At 45.9% G+C, this 14,008-nt stretch overlaps 1 protein-coding gene across 1 annotated transcript; it reads right to left on the minus strand.

Annotated features, from left to right (window-relative positions):
* Positions 1–1,542: 1,542 nt before the first annotated feature.
* On the minus strand, positions 1,543–8,214 carry LOC119524109 (collagen alpha-6(IV) chain-like). Its single transcript, XM_037822760.1, is given in 6 exon segments — positions 1,543–3,195; positions 5,585–5,871; positions 6,598–6,686; positions 6,688–6,787; positions 7,854–7,941; positions 8,107–8,214. Coding segments are annotated over 6 exon segments (933 nt in total). The 3' UTR covers positions 1,543–2,934.
* Between the last annotated feature and the right edge of the window lie 5,794 nt (positions 8,215–14,008).

Here is a 14,008-nt window from a genome sequence, read left to right on the forward strand (position 1 = left end):
CCCATCCTGCTTTGAACACCAGCAGATGAGAGATGGTTACTCTGTTCTTCACTCTTTCAGGTGTGACTTCCTTTGAGCTAAATACTAAGAAGCAATCTGTTCTCTTGTCCTAATAATAAAATGACTGAATCAGGGAGCAAATGTTCTTGTTAAATTATTTGAATATGTATTTTCAGTAGTTATAATATATATCAAAAAGTTTGTCAAAGAAATTATGTTAAATGTATACTTCTCCATCTCCTTCCTATTTGAGGGAGCCTTACTTTTTGTGAGAGGTAACTCTCACCATCCTTACTGATACTTTTGTCCGATGTCACCTTGTCCTTAAATCAAATCATAATCACTTCCATTAGGGGTCAGCAAACTTTTTTTTGTAAAGGGCCAGATAGTAAATAGTTTTAAGCTTTGCAGGCCATGTGGTCTCTGTCACAATTACTCAACTCTGCTGTTAATGCCAAAGCAGCCATAGACAACATGCAAGTGAATGAGTGTGGCTATGTTCTAATAAAACATATTTACCAAAACAAAACAAAAAAAAACATTATCTACAAAAACAGGCGGTGGGCTAGATTTGGCCCTAAAACCATCCTTTGCCAATCACTGACTTAAACTGCTTATTTTTTTGTTTGAGAAATTAAAAATAAGTTGTGTTTGAATTATACTCCATTTTGGTTGACAGCCATATTCAGAAAGAATTATTTATGTGGTGACGTTGTATCTGTGCTCCAAATACAATTCCAAAGCATTTAATGACTAGCAGTATACTAAATTTTAGAGCACACATTCATCAAATTAGCTTTGTTAACCACTCTCCTGTGAGGATGCACCTGAAGTCCCAGCAATGTCTTTCCACTTTCCTTTCCTTAGCTTCTGTGGCTTTCATTCTGTCTTCAACCAAATCCTGAGGAAGGCCAGCAACTAGGGTTTGGAAGCTAGCACCAAGTCCGTTTTTCATCTTTGTTTTTACTTTTTGTATATTTAGGAATATTAGAACACCTGTTCCCTTATATTCCATTTCTTTTCTGTTTTTCAGGAAGTAATGCATTCCAGTGGTTCAAAATTGAAAATGTACAAAATGGTATTTGGTGAAATGTCTCTCCCTCCCAAATGCCAGTTTCTTTCCCTGCAAGCTCCCAATGTTATTAATTTGTTTATTCTTCCAGAGGGTATATTTTATGCATATATAAGCATGCAAATATATATATATATATCTTGGATTTGACTTTAGCAACTTTAATATTTCTCCACTTTTATGATGATCCTGAGGCCAAAGTAGTATGGAAACTCCTTTCTGGAACTCTTGCATGTGATAGGGATAAAAGCACTTGTAGACTTATCTGGAAGCAGGTTGTGGCTTTGTTGACTATTAAGAGGGCTCTTTCAGCCTTTGACTCTGATTGTCTTCTAATTTTTTCCTGCCTCAATGTCTAATTATAGAGCATGACACACAGTAATAGGAACCATCAAGGATGAGGGGGGATTGTGAATTGTGGCACAATGGGCTTTAGAGGAATTTTGCTCAAAGAACATCAGAGTCAAATGTTCAGGATTAATTCACTTTATTTGCTATGTGCAAAGCTGACATCATGCTTATTACTCAGGAAGTGATGGTAACAATAATTCAGATTATACTGATTATGCTTTGTCTGTATTGGTACAGTTTACATAATACGTAAGCACATAGAATCACCTGGAAGGAACTGCCTCGTGTCTGCATAGCTGCGTGTTCTAGGAAACTTGTAATTAGAGAAAATGGTTAAAACAAATCCCCCCAAATAGAGTACAATACATTTTATGTCCAACTCAGCCTTCCTTTAGGTCTGCTAACTGCTAAAGAGGAGGGGTGTGCTCGATTTTTATGAGGTTTTAGAAATGTATTAAAGTAGTTTAACAGGCTACCCATGAAAGAGCAATTGGATGAACATTTCAGTGGAAAGTCTCTAACATCCTCAAAATGCATAAGAACTAACACACTGCAGCTTTAATCTGCCACATCACACACATCTGTATGGCATTTGGAATAAACAGGGACTTCTGAGAAATTGGGACAAGGGATTTACCTTTTTATTCCTGGAATCTAAAGGAAAATTCACACCCCCTTACTCATCCACCCCTCTCTCTGCAGCCCAGGAAAAAGGACTGCGGTTCTCATTTCCTTTTATAGCCTTGGCCACATTTGTTGCATCCTCTGCTCTACTTTGGACCAAGCCAAGTTCTGTCTCTGGCTTGGGATAGAGCCAACAAGGAGAAATTGATTTGTCTAGAACCTTTTGAAATTAATGAGCACCTCTAGAACTGCCAGTCGTCAAGACTCCCTAAGTAATACGGGATCTGGTCTTGCTCACTTCTGAAGGAGTCAAAGCTCACCCTGATCCACTGGCTGGTACCTCATTCCAGTTCTGTTGCCTTCCTAGACACAATGGGCTACCTTGAATGGTGAGGGCTTGGCCTACACAGACTTCAGCCATCCACTAATGTTCAGCCAGATATTGTTTGTTGTTTTTTTTTTTTTTTTTGGTAAGGTGGCAATGTTGGGTTCTGGTTTAAGTCAAATAATGTGTGGTGACCCTTGGACATGACGAAATGACTTATTCGCTATTGTGAAATTCTGTCTGATTAAGACAGTGAAGAAAGCTAGCAGTCTTAAAAGAGTGGTGGCCCAAGTCTTTCTGAGGTAGCCAAAAGTAGTCGTGCAAACATCCAAATCAAATGGTAGCACCAGGTTGAATGAAATGGGACAGCAGACACAGCAGGGTGGGCCCATCTATCGGGCATGACGGGGTGACCAATGTCCAGTGTCCAGCCCAAACGAGGCTGCAAAGTAAAACATGACAGATGGGCAAAAGGGCACGGGCCCTCCTTCTTCAGGCTGCCCAGGTTTGTGAGGTGACCCCTGTGAGGCGGGGGGCAAGGGGTAGAGTGGCAGGTGCCACTTCACAGGCTTTTCATACGCACCTGGCAGCGGCTGACCCGGGTGTGGAGCTGTCCGGCTTTCAGCGTTTGAGATGCAGGCTCCTCCCCAAACTGCTGCCTCTCTTCCACTCTGGTGAGCCAGAAACTGTACTTATTGGCAAAGTAGTGACAGGTGCCCCAGGCACCACTGCACTCGATGAAAGGAGTGACCCGAAAGTCCTCTAGGCAGGAACCAGGTGAGACCAGGGACTGGCCTCCACCCTCCGCACCAGCAGCAGTGTGCTGAAATAGATAGGAGGTTGGTGTTTGGGGCTGCGCCCACCAGGGCCTGACATGGGGAGACGATGGGGCATTTGGCTACTACAGGAGGACGTGCATTTCCATTCTCAAGCACTGGTCTCTTGGCTCAGCCCCGGCATCTAGCCAGCAAACCAAAGGCTGTGTTTTACTAGAGGGGGCTGCTCATCCTCCCCTGGAGCAGCCTTCAGGGCCACCGGTGGCCCCCTGCAAGCTCCCTCGTGCTCTCCTAACCCATTATGCCCCAGCAGTGACTACATGGAAACCAGCGTTTCCCAAATTGCAGCTATCCCATTGAGTTTGGAGGTGTGTTAGGTGTCAAAAAAAATGTTTCTATGGACAAGTAAGTCTGAGAAAGGCTGGATTAAGGAAAAATCAATAGGTTTCTGACTGCAGCTCTTCTCAGAGCCCTTGTCTAATGTGCATTGTACTCTAAGAAAGGGAAAGGGCATGCAGGATTCACAAACTGGTTAAATGGTAGAACCACTCCTGCCCCAGCCAACCTATTAATAGCTCTTACTCTGAAGTTACCCTTATTAGAACTACTTTTATTTTTAACCTGTACCACACCTTTTAGAGTGACATATAGTGTTTGCTACCTGCTGAGTAAAAGTGGGCTGCATTGTATTTCACCTATATGTCCTGGCCCTAGCTTCAGAGGGCTTTCTCAGCACTAGATTTCAGGATTTCCCCATCAGTGCTGTTTTTAAGCCTACAGTCTCCAGTCACTCTACCCATAGAGAGCCAGCCCCCATCTTGCCATATCCCCATCCACTCTCTTCACCTTAGCTGGATTATTCTCTGGACCACAGGAGGTGGGTAAGAGGCCTAATATACAACCTGGGTCAGCGCTTGGCCAATGGAACAAATGCCCACACTAGACACATAGGGCCACCTGACTTTGCAGAACTTCAGGAGAGGAAGAGTCTCTGTATAAGTGACCTTTTTTGATAACTGAGGCATCAAAGTTTTTCTCATTTTTGATCCTCAGACAGGAAATTTGCTAAAATGAACACCATATTCCAGTACTTTATGAAACAACACTTATGGTGTCTTTTAAACTCTACAAGTTGCAGCCCTTGGTATGGGGGTCTTGAATAATCACCCAACACAAAAACGCGTTCCTGATGACAATCCTGTGTCATCTTGCAGGGTTCTTGGGCCTACTTTGAATAGTTTCTCCTTTTTGAGCAGGCATGTCTCATTGCTTTTAGGTGCCTTACCACACAGTTCAACTGCCCACCCTTTCACATTTTTGGGAAAAGCAGATATTCTAGTATATTAGAATTGCATGTAAATTAAGAGTAAAGAGATTCTGAGTGAGGGCTTAAGAGCTCTCCCATGAGCAGAGCACGTGAGATTTAGTACACGGCTTTTGTGCCTTTTCTTGTGGAAGCTCAGCGGCCTTTCTCCTTATTTTCTGGTCTGAGTGGTAGAAAGGACAGAATGCTAGGTGAGGAGATTCTGTATCATATTAGCATAAACTGCCCAGTTCACAAAGACAGAGCCAAACAAGGAAGTCCTTTACCCCAGGTAGGTACACTAATGTTAGGAAGTGAGTGGCTTTGGTATTGGTAATTGTTCAAAGACACCCCCTCACCATCACGCCCCTGCCCTGAAGATTCAGGGCCAGGATCCTTGCAATTCAGCAAAGAAGCTTTTTCCCTGGGAGTTATTCTGGCACTACACTGGACCTTTCATTTGATGCAATATTCCCAGATATTCACTGGATATCATGTAAGGTACCTGATGCCTCCTTGGCCTTACAGATGTTCTCAGCTCTTTTCTTAGCAAGACACCACATGCCTGGCCACTGCCTTCCCACTGAAATGGAAGGGCAGCAAAACTCCCAGCAAGGACATGGAAACACTGAATCTTTAGGGAGGAGATGGCAGGTAGCCAGAGAGGCCTGGAAGGGCAGTGGAACAGCATGGAGTACCATGCCCAGCCTGACCTATGAGAGTACGTCCTGGCCTTGAGTGGGGATAGCCCTGACCTGTTAGAGTACACCCACGCTCACGCTCTGGCCTGGCATTCCAGGCCTCCCTCACTGCCCACCCATATCACACCATGTTTCCTCCTTCCCTTGGTTGTGATGTAACTGAAGCAAGCACAGAGAAGACAATGGGGCCTTTGGCTATGATTCACACATATATGCAACCCTGAACCTCCAGGTGCAAACTGTTCCCTTCCACTTATACCCACAATGACCTGTCCTTGCAGAACTAGGCCCTCTGATCTTTAACTGAGCCCAGGCCAAGCACTAGTTTCCTGCCTTTCGAACCCTGTGATGTCCACCCCACGTCCCTTGAACCTGAGAACCAGTTAGAGGGGATCTCCCAGAGGGAGGGGAAGGGGAAACGCAGGGCCTCACCATAAGGAACAAGTACCCAATCCAGAGGCTGCGCCAGCCCAGGGGGCACTGTGGGATGGTGATGTCCTGGCTGTGCACAGCAATGGCTTGCGAGGGTGCCTCACACACAGAACAGCGGCTGATGTACTGGGGAATCTGGGCCTGGCCAATGGGCATCATGGGGATGGGGGCGGTAGTGGAGAGCCAGCAGGATTTATCATTGCACCTGGCATAGTGGCACACTTCGTTGATGTTGCAGTAGATGAAGGACATGGTGCTGAAGTGAGGCAGGCAGGAGCCAGCAAATCCTGGAAGGAGAGAAGGTGGGCAGGAAGTGGGCTATGATGATCTCCAGGGTCACTCGGGACTGGACTAGAAGGTGGCTGGGGTGTACATCCAACTGCATATACCAGACCAGGGCACTCCTCTCCTTAAAATCCTCTAACCCTGAACACATGCTGTGGTCTGTTGATTCAAGCTTTTTTAAACTGCACCAGGGAAGTTTTGATTAATGAACAGAATCTTCTTATAAATGGAATAACAACTCCCTAATTGATCTGCTTTGCAAAACCAGTATTTAGTAGACTGAGCCTGTGTTCAAGGGTCAGCACACCTGCAGACAATACAAGTAATTCTTGGGTAATCGTCATCATCCTGCAGACCATGGTATTATTACTAAAAATAACTGCTAACATTGAATGGATGCTTAATTTATGTCAAATGTTGTTCTAAGCATTTTACATTCAGTCCTTCGTTTAATCCTCACACTGCCCTCTGAGAGAGGCACTAGGATTAGCCTTCTTACATCAGGGAGGAAGCTGAAGTTTAGAGAGGCTGAAATACCTGCCCAGGGTACACAGCTAGTAAATGGGAGAGCCAGGGTTGGAACCCCAATCTGCCCGACTGCAGAGCTGGTGCCCATAACCCACTATACAACAGTGGGCCCACCAAAGGGTGGTAGGGGAGACAAGGCTGGCTCTTGATCCTTGCGGGGAATGGATGGCCAGGGCTGGTGGTCAGAACAGGTTACCTACCCAGGTTCTGGTTGTGGGCTTTCTCCTGCCCCTCCACAAACAGCAAGCTGTAACCCACCCACAGCTGGCTCATCCCGATGGGACACGGGCACCTGCTCCGACTGGCTGTGCTTCACCAAGGTGTAGCCCACGCTTACACCCTGGCCTGGCATTCCAGGCCTCCCAAATGGGCCCTGCTTTCCCGGAGCTCCTGAGAGGGAGAGAACATAAAAGAGATGAGCCTGAGGCAGCTAAGAATAACATCAGCTCCTTGCTTTGTGCCAAGCCTTGTGCAAAGCTCATTATATATGAGCTTTATCTCACTCATGCCTCACGAGAAACCTAGAAGATGGTACCACTAGTTTGTAGATCAGGGGTTGGGTATTTGGCTACAGAGTCTCCACTATAAACAAGTACACTCTCCTCATTCCTTCCCACAGCCACCTGGCCTTGGATTGTGTGAGTGAGGATGAGAGTATAGAGTAAGATACTTCTCAGGCCCTCATAGAGGATAACTAACTACCTGGAAATTTAACCAAAGGAGCAAAAAACAAAGTTAAGATTGGCAGTGGCAAAATCATGCCCTCCTCACCTGCCTGTGGCAGACATAACGAATCTATCACAACCCTCTGCTACTGAGCCTCAGAATGTTCTCTACTCAGGATAATTGATTTGCCATCTTGATGTACAGAGAGAGGTGAGTAGCAGCAGTATAAATAGCCATACCTTCTCTCAAATTTTGTTATCCTTTGAACTGCCCCCTTCCAATCCACGTCACATTTCCTGGGTAAAAAGGTGAGGTGTAGGGCAAGGGGCCACACTGTAGTATAGACTCATAGATCCTAAGAGCTGGAAGAGAACTCAGAAGAGGATTTGGAACAAGCATTCTTTCCCAGGCTCAGAGGGTGATGGGGGGTGACTGGGGTCAGAGTCCGGTTTTCTAGCCTCCTCATGTGCAGGTCAACTACCAGGTTAACTGATTCTCAGGTTCGAGCTCTTGACTCATGCCCAAGCCTCAAACCCTCACAGCCGCCCTCTGCTCCCTAGTGCTGACATCATCAGACCTTCAAATCCTGGAGGGCCCTGCAGTCCAGGAAGACCAGGATCGCCAAGAACCCCAGGAGGGCTGGGAACCCGCTGGGGCCATCTTTGCCAGGGATGCCAGGTAAAACTTTAGAACCCGCAAGGAGAGAAGGGCCACAAAGGGAACTCAATGTGGAGGATCTCCGGGAGCCCACCCCGGTAAAGGGAACTAGTGTGTCATGCCTGGGACTCACCAGGAGAGGGCACACTGGCTGTCAACTTGGTGAGCACACTGAGCTGCAGGGCTGAAGCCTGCCTTCTTAGTTCATGACGGGAGCATCCCTGCCCTGCGACAGCACTCTGAACTTAGCCTTTCTGAGCCACTTTGCACCATTTTCTTCCCCCTTCCTTTCATGTTCCCCACCACCGTGGGAAGTATGCAGGGCAACTGATAGCATCCCTTATCAGAAATGACAACACTGAGGCCCAGAGATACTCCTAACTCACTCTTGTTAGTGCAAAACCAGGACTAGAAGCCAGGTTTTCTGTCTCCCAGCCCAGGGCTTTCTCCATGGCCTCATGTGGCTCTTTAGCCACACCCCATATGCCCTCCATCTGCTCGGCAGCACTTTAGAGAGGGACAAGCTTTCAGGAGTAGCTCTTAGACTCTGCCCATACCTTCTCTCGATCCAACTGCAACCACTGCCCTGCTTGTCCTGCTGGTCCTTCTCCTAGGCAAGAAGCCTGGGAGCTTTGTGAAGGAGTAAACACCTGATGGAAGTGCCCCTTTGGAGCTGGGGTTCCAAGCTGATTGCTTCTACCCTCTCGACCAAGGCTGTCTCAGCTCCCCAAGAAGTTATTTTTATCTGGTGCCCCCCTCACCTTGTAGGCCTACAAGGCCTTGAACCCCAGGGTCCCCTGGGAGGCCAGGGATTCCATCGATGCCCGGAAGGCCCAAGGATCCAGGAGGAACCTGGATGGCTTCTGCAGTTGGTATTTGTCCAGGAGCCCCTGGGAAGCCAGCAAAGCCTGCAGGCAGGGGGGAAAATGAAAACATCAGGCTGAGACAGAGGAGGATGTCAGGGTGGGTCTTTCTGCCCAGCGATTGCCAACTTTTTGCCTTTCCTGTTTGTCCCCACAGTTCCCACTTGATACCTTCAGGATAGCTCTCACCATCCTTTAACATGATGCCCTCTTTACCCATCTATCTCACCAGTGGATTATTAGTATCTCCTTGAAGAAAGGGGCTAGGTCACATTCATTTTGCCTCCTCAGGACCCAGCATAGGGCCTGGTACATGGTAGGTAATCGGGAAATGTTTGTAACTAAGATGGTGGGCTGAGCCTTTGCTCAGGGCCAGGGCTCTTGGTTGATTCACTTTGGTCAGAATACAGTGCCAAGGAGTCTGAGAGATTCAGTTGGCATCACAACCTAGGATCTCAACCCCAGCTTACTAATGGAGGCTGAAAAAGCCAGTTTGCTTACTAATTCACTGAACAAGCATTTCTTGAGTGACTATTATGTGCCAAGCCCCTGGTCGATCTGGGAGTAGAGCAGTGAACAAGACAGACCCTTATGGAGATTACAGCCTAGTGCAAAGAGGAAAAATGCATAACTTGACAAACACCACAATCTCACTGCAAGTTATGAGAAGTGCCATGAAGGAAAAAGTAGTGCAGTGACAGTAGGGGGGCAGCAGATGGCAGTACGGGGTAGGGTAACTTGCTTTAGAGTGATCAGTGGCCTCTCATGAAAGGTGACATTTAAACTGAGACCTTTAAGGAGCTAGAAAGAGCTAACCATTCAAAGAGGAGGCAAGAGCGTTCCAGGAAGTAGAACTAGCATGTGCAAAGGCCCTGTGGCACGATGGGGCTTGGTGTATGGGGATAACCAAAAGAGGCCAGTGTCACAGGAGCACAGTCAGCAGCAAAGGGAAAGGATGATGAGGATGAAGACGAAGGCATCACATAGGGCTCTGTGGGCCATAGTCAGTTTATTCCTGTGTCAATGAAAGCCATTGGATGATTTCTGCTCTTACAAGATCTTTCTGGCTGCGGTGTAGAGGACTTACTTTGGGGGATGGGGTGGGAAGGTGCACAAGGGAATCAGGTAGACCACTCTGCAGGCCATTGCAGTGGTTCACATGAGAAGTGATGGTGGCTTGAACCTGGGTGGTAGTGGTGGAGGTAAGGAGAGATGAGTGGATGCAAAGCACCTTTAGGAGGTAGAATCCACAGGGCTTGTCAATGGATTGTGTGTACGTGTGTGTATACAGGGGTGTTAGTAAAGGATGGTTCTTCATTTCTGGATGGAGTGAATGGGAGGCTGGTGATCTGAGTGCAAACCCAATCCCCACTGACTCAGAAATAATGCAGACAGGGAGGTCAGTGGTGGGATCCTTGGCAACAAAGCATCAGTGTGACCTTCGGTCTTGGGAGCTGATGGAGGCAGAAGTATCTCCGAAGTGGAGAAATCCCTCCCCGGAGTTACCTTATCCAGTGGCATCAGACACCCAGGCTTTCTCATAGTGGTGACTCCTGAAGGAACCTTACCCACATGCCCCTTCCCATGAGCTCAGGGCCAGCCCAGCACATGCTCTCAACTCACCTCTTGGACCTGACTTCCCCTTCATCCCGGGAAATCCTGGATCTCCAGGTGGCCCAACCTTGCCTGGGGTCCCCATGAGGCCAGGCTAACCTAGCATGCCTGGCAAAGTCCAAAGGAAAGCAAGTCAGGGCCTGGCATGGCGGTGGGGAGGGCTGAGCAAAGGCAGAGGCGAGGTAGGCAGGAGTACGATCAGCTGGCCTCTCCTTCCAGGGCTGCAGGGAGGAGCCAGCTTTGCCTATGGAATGGAAAAGGGCCCAGCATCTGACCAAGCAGCCATACCTTTCAGCCCCAGTTCTCCAGGGAGGCCAGAGAAACCTGAGATTCCTTGGTCTCCCTTGGGCCCTTGAGAGCCAGGAATTCCAGGGAAGCCAGGGTCTCCAGAGTCGCCTTGATCTGAGGATGGCCGCGGGGGCCCAGGGGGCCCAGGAGGGCCTGGGCGACCTAAGGAGAAGATCAGAGATGGATGAGGGCAAGTGAGCAGGCAGTGACCACTGCTGAAGCCCTGTGGAATGACAGGAAGCCAGAGCCTGTCCCCAGTGCCCAGACTTTCCCAAACCCTTTTAGCAAAATGCAGCCAATACCCATCTCCTGAGGGATTCCCTACTGGGAGAAGTGATGTGATGCCAAGCAAGTATGTGCATGACCAGCAATAGAGACTGAGCTGTAAACAGGACCTCCCCAAACTCTAGACAAACGGTCTTGGCCAACCCACTTCGGGGCTTCCTGTCTTTACCTCGCTCTCCATCTAGGCCTGGTCGCCCGGGGTTGCCCGGCTGTCCTATGACTGAGGGCAAGGAAATGCCTGGGGCACTGGGGAGACCAGCCGGGCCTTGGAGACCTGGGAAGCCTGCAAAGAATAAGTAAATAAAATGGATGGGCTTTGCGTGCCCAGCAGAGGGCTAGCCTCTCAGAGGAAATGGAAATTCAAACAGAGAAAATAGAAGTTGTTAGGTAGGAGCCAGACCAGAGAATACCAGCAGAGGGCTCCTCTCCCCTTCATCCTACTGTCCCATCAGACAAACACAACTGACAAGAGCTCAGAGGCTCCCGGGTAGCAGCAAGGGCTGCATTATTTTATCAGGAGAGAACTGGGGAAGATTCTTGCTCCCCAACCTCATTGGTAATGGAAATGGTTGAGGCTGCTGCAAATTTCCCCCAAACCGGAAAGGAGAGTAGGCTTGACAGCAGTGCCTGAAATTTAAGCTTCCCAAAGTGCTTGTAAACCTACAGTAACCAGCAAAAAACATTTCAGAAGTTAGCAAGCGATGTTTGATGCTGCTCAAAGGTTATAGATAGAGGTAGAGTGCAGGCCCCGGCCAGTCACAACACTCTCCAGCCCCATCTAAACTGAGGCCAGCAAGTGTGTGCCCGTGTCTTCCAGAGTTAGAGGCAAACTAGTAAACCATTTGTCACAGATGATTCAAGATATTAGCTGAACGAATGCCTTCCAGAAAAAGTTGCCTATAAAACAAATTTCTCTGTACTAAATTCCCCCCTTTTTGACAAAAGAGAATAGCCATTTATTAAAGTAGATACAGAATACTTGTTTGCTCAAATCTTAACACTGTTTTACATGTTTTATATTTGCGGAACAATTTCTATTATAAAATATTCTATATTTGTGGAACAATTTCTGTTTTAATATGTTCAAAACCAAAAATTTCAGCTGATTACCGATGTATTTAATAGTCACATGTCAAATGCATAGGTGGTGATCTTGATGGGAAAATACATCAATGCATATATACAAATGTAGACGTTCATATTATACATGCAGCATGGAAGAAACATGTTGATTACTTTTACACATTCTAGGAAACATTCAAATGAAGATAAAGAGATTCAAACCGGTGACAAACTGTTCTGGTGGTTGAGTCTTCATTTTATTTTGTGAACGCAAATCCAAAACATACTAACGCTGAATTTTCTATCTTATGGTCATGTAAAAACACAGTCTCCAAATCCACAGAAGACGGTTAATTCAGGTGTCTTTTTAAATAGTCTAGTCTCTAATTAATTGATTGCTAGGGAAATCAAAGAAGGAAAAAAATAAAGTTGGAGGAAATTCTCCTGATTATTAAGGTCTAGAAAAGAAACAAAAGAAAAATTAGTTGCTAAGCCACACAGTGCTATTTATAGCATCGTCAGTTATGTCCTAATGAACTTTTGGAGAACTTTCCTTTTTCACAAAGGTAAAAATCTGAAAAGAAAAATATATTGTATATTCCTCCCCCCCCAAAAAAAAATATAGCTTTACGCATATATAACATACATATCTACATAAGCTGAAATTTTGCAAAACCAATAAACTCACACCATATATAGTAGAGTAAGTGTGGGCAGTATACAGGTTATAAAAAGTTCCATGGCAGTATATGGAACCTCTTCTCCATTATCTGTTTCTTGATCTTATAATGACACTGATATATTATCAAACCTGAAATAAAGGCGCTAGAGACATCAAGAAGTGCAAAAAGCTCAAGTATTTCTTTGATTAAGAATAAAACACCTCAAATGAGCAGATGAAAATGCAAGACACCATTCTTTTCCAACTCATTACAGGTAGAGGTGAATATGTTAGCCAAAGATAGTCTACATATTCAAGTGCAGCCTCTAAACATTTAGTGCACACATGAAAATTAGTAGCATAATTTAAAGTTATTTAGATAAAGGCATTGGAAGGACAGGGATTGCTCTATGAAGTTTTGTTAGGGGTAAATCTTCTTTTTACACTGACTGCCATTACCAAATCAGAGACAGATTCCTATGGTTGGGGGGTGGGGTATGGTATTTGTTGTCCTATTTTTAAACAAATTATTTTAACCAGATATTGAAAGGACACAAGAGAATGTTTATGTCATATGTAAAGAATAGTCCAGATACCACTCAACTGAAGATAGAGAAGATTAGCATTACCTTTGAATTTCCCTGTGAGCCCTTCACAGATTCTATTCCCTTCCCTCTGGCTCAGAGGCAACCACTCCTGAAGTTTGCCTCCATCATTCCCTTCCTTTTTTTTCATAGTTTGGCCATGTGTATTTGTAACCCTAAATGATCTATTGTTTGGTTTTGCTTATTTTTGAGCGTTTAGCAATGGAATCACACCCAACGTATTCTTCTGTGACTTGCTTTTTCTCCCCCCTCAACACAATGTTCTTGAAATTTATCCATCATGATGTGTGGTTCTTACTGCATTTGTAGTTGTTATTTTATTACCTCAGATAGCTAAAGGAAATGAATAATTTAAGGACCAGACACTCAAAGTCAAGCTTTGAAAACAGAAGAGGAAACGCCCCTTTGCTTCTATACATTCGCCTCTTCTCTGTCTCCTGTGAAAGAAACCACACAACCTTCCTGCAGGCTTGGACCCTGCTTTGAGCCCTCCCTCTGCAGAAACTGCTGGCTTTCATGAAAGAGCCGGTTGGCCAGATCAAAGGAAAGAGTAAACACAGAAACAGCAGATGCATCAATTTAAACTACTGCAGGAAATGAATTAACATATGAATACAGTTCCTGAAAAACACAGGAACATTATACAAACATAGGCCTAAACAAATAAGGGGTGGTGAGATCTCAGGCTGCAGAGCTATGAGGAAAGGAACATTTTGTAAATATGGTATCCCCAAGTAACATGTAATAATGTAATAGCCACCATTTCTTGAGCACGTACTATGTGCCAGACATTGCAATAAGTGCTTTTTATATACATTATCTCACTCCTCATTGGTTCCTCCCCAAACCTAATAAGGTAGGTTCCCTTATTATGCCCATTTTACAGAAAAGGAAAACTAAGGGTTCATCT

This window comes from Choloepus didactylus, chromosome Y (genome assembly GCF_015220235.1).
Source record: "Choloepus didactylus isolate mChoDid1 chromosome Y, mChoDid1.pri, whole genome shotgun sequence".
NCBI classification, from domain to species: domain Eukaryota; kingdom Metazoa; phylum Chordata; class Mammalia; order Pilosa; family Megalonychidae; genus Choloepus; species Choloepus didactylus.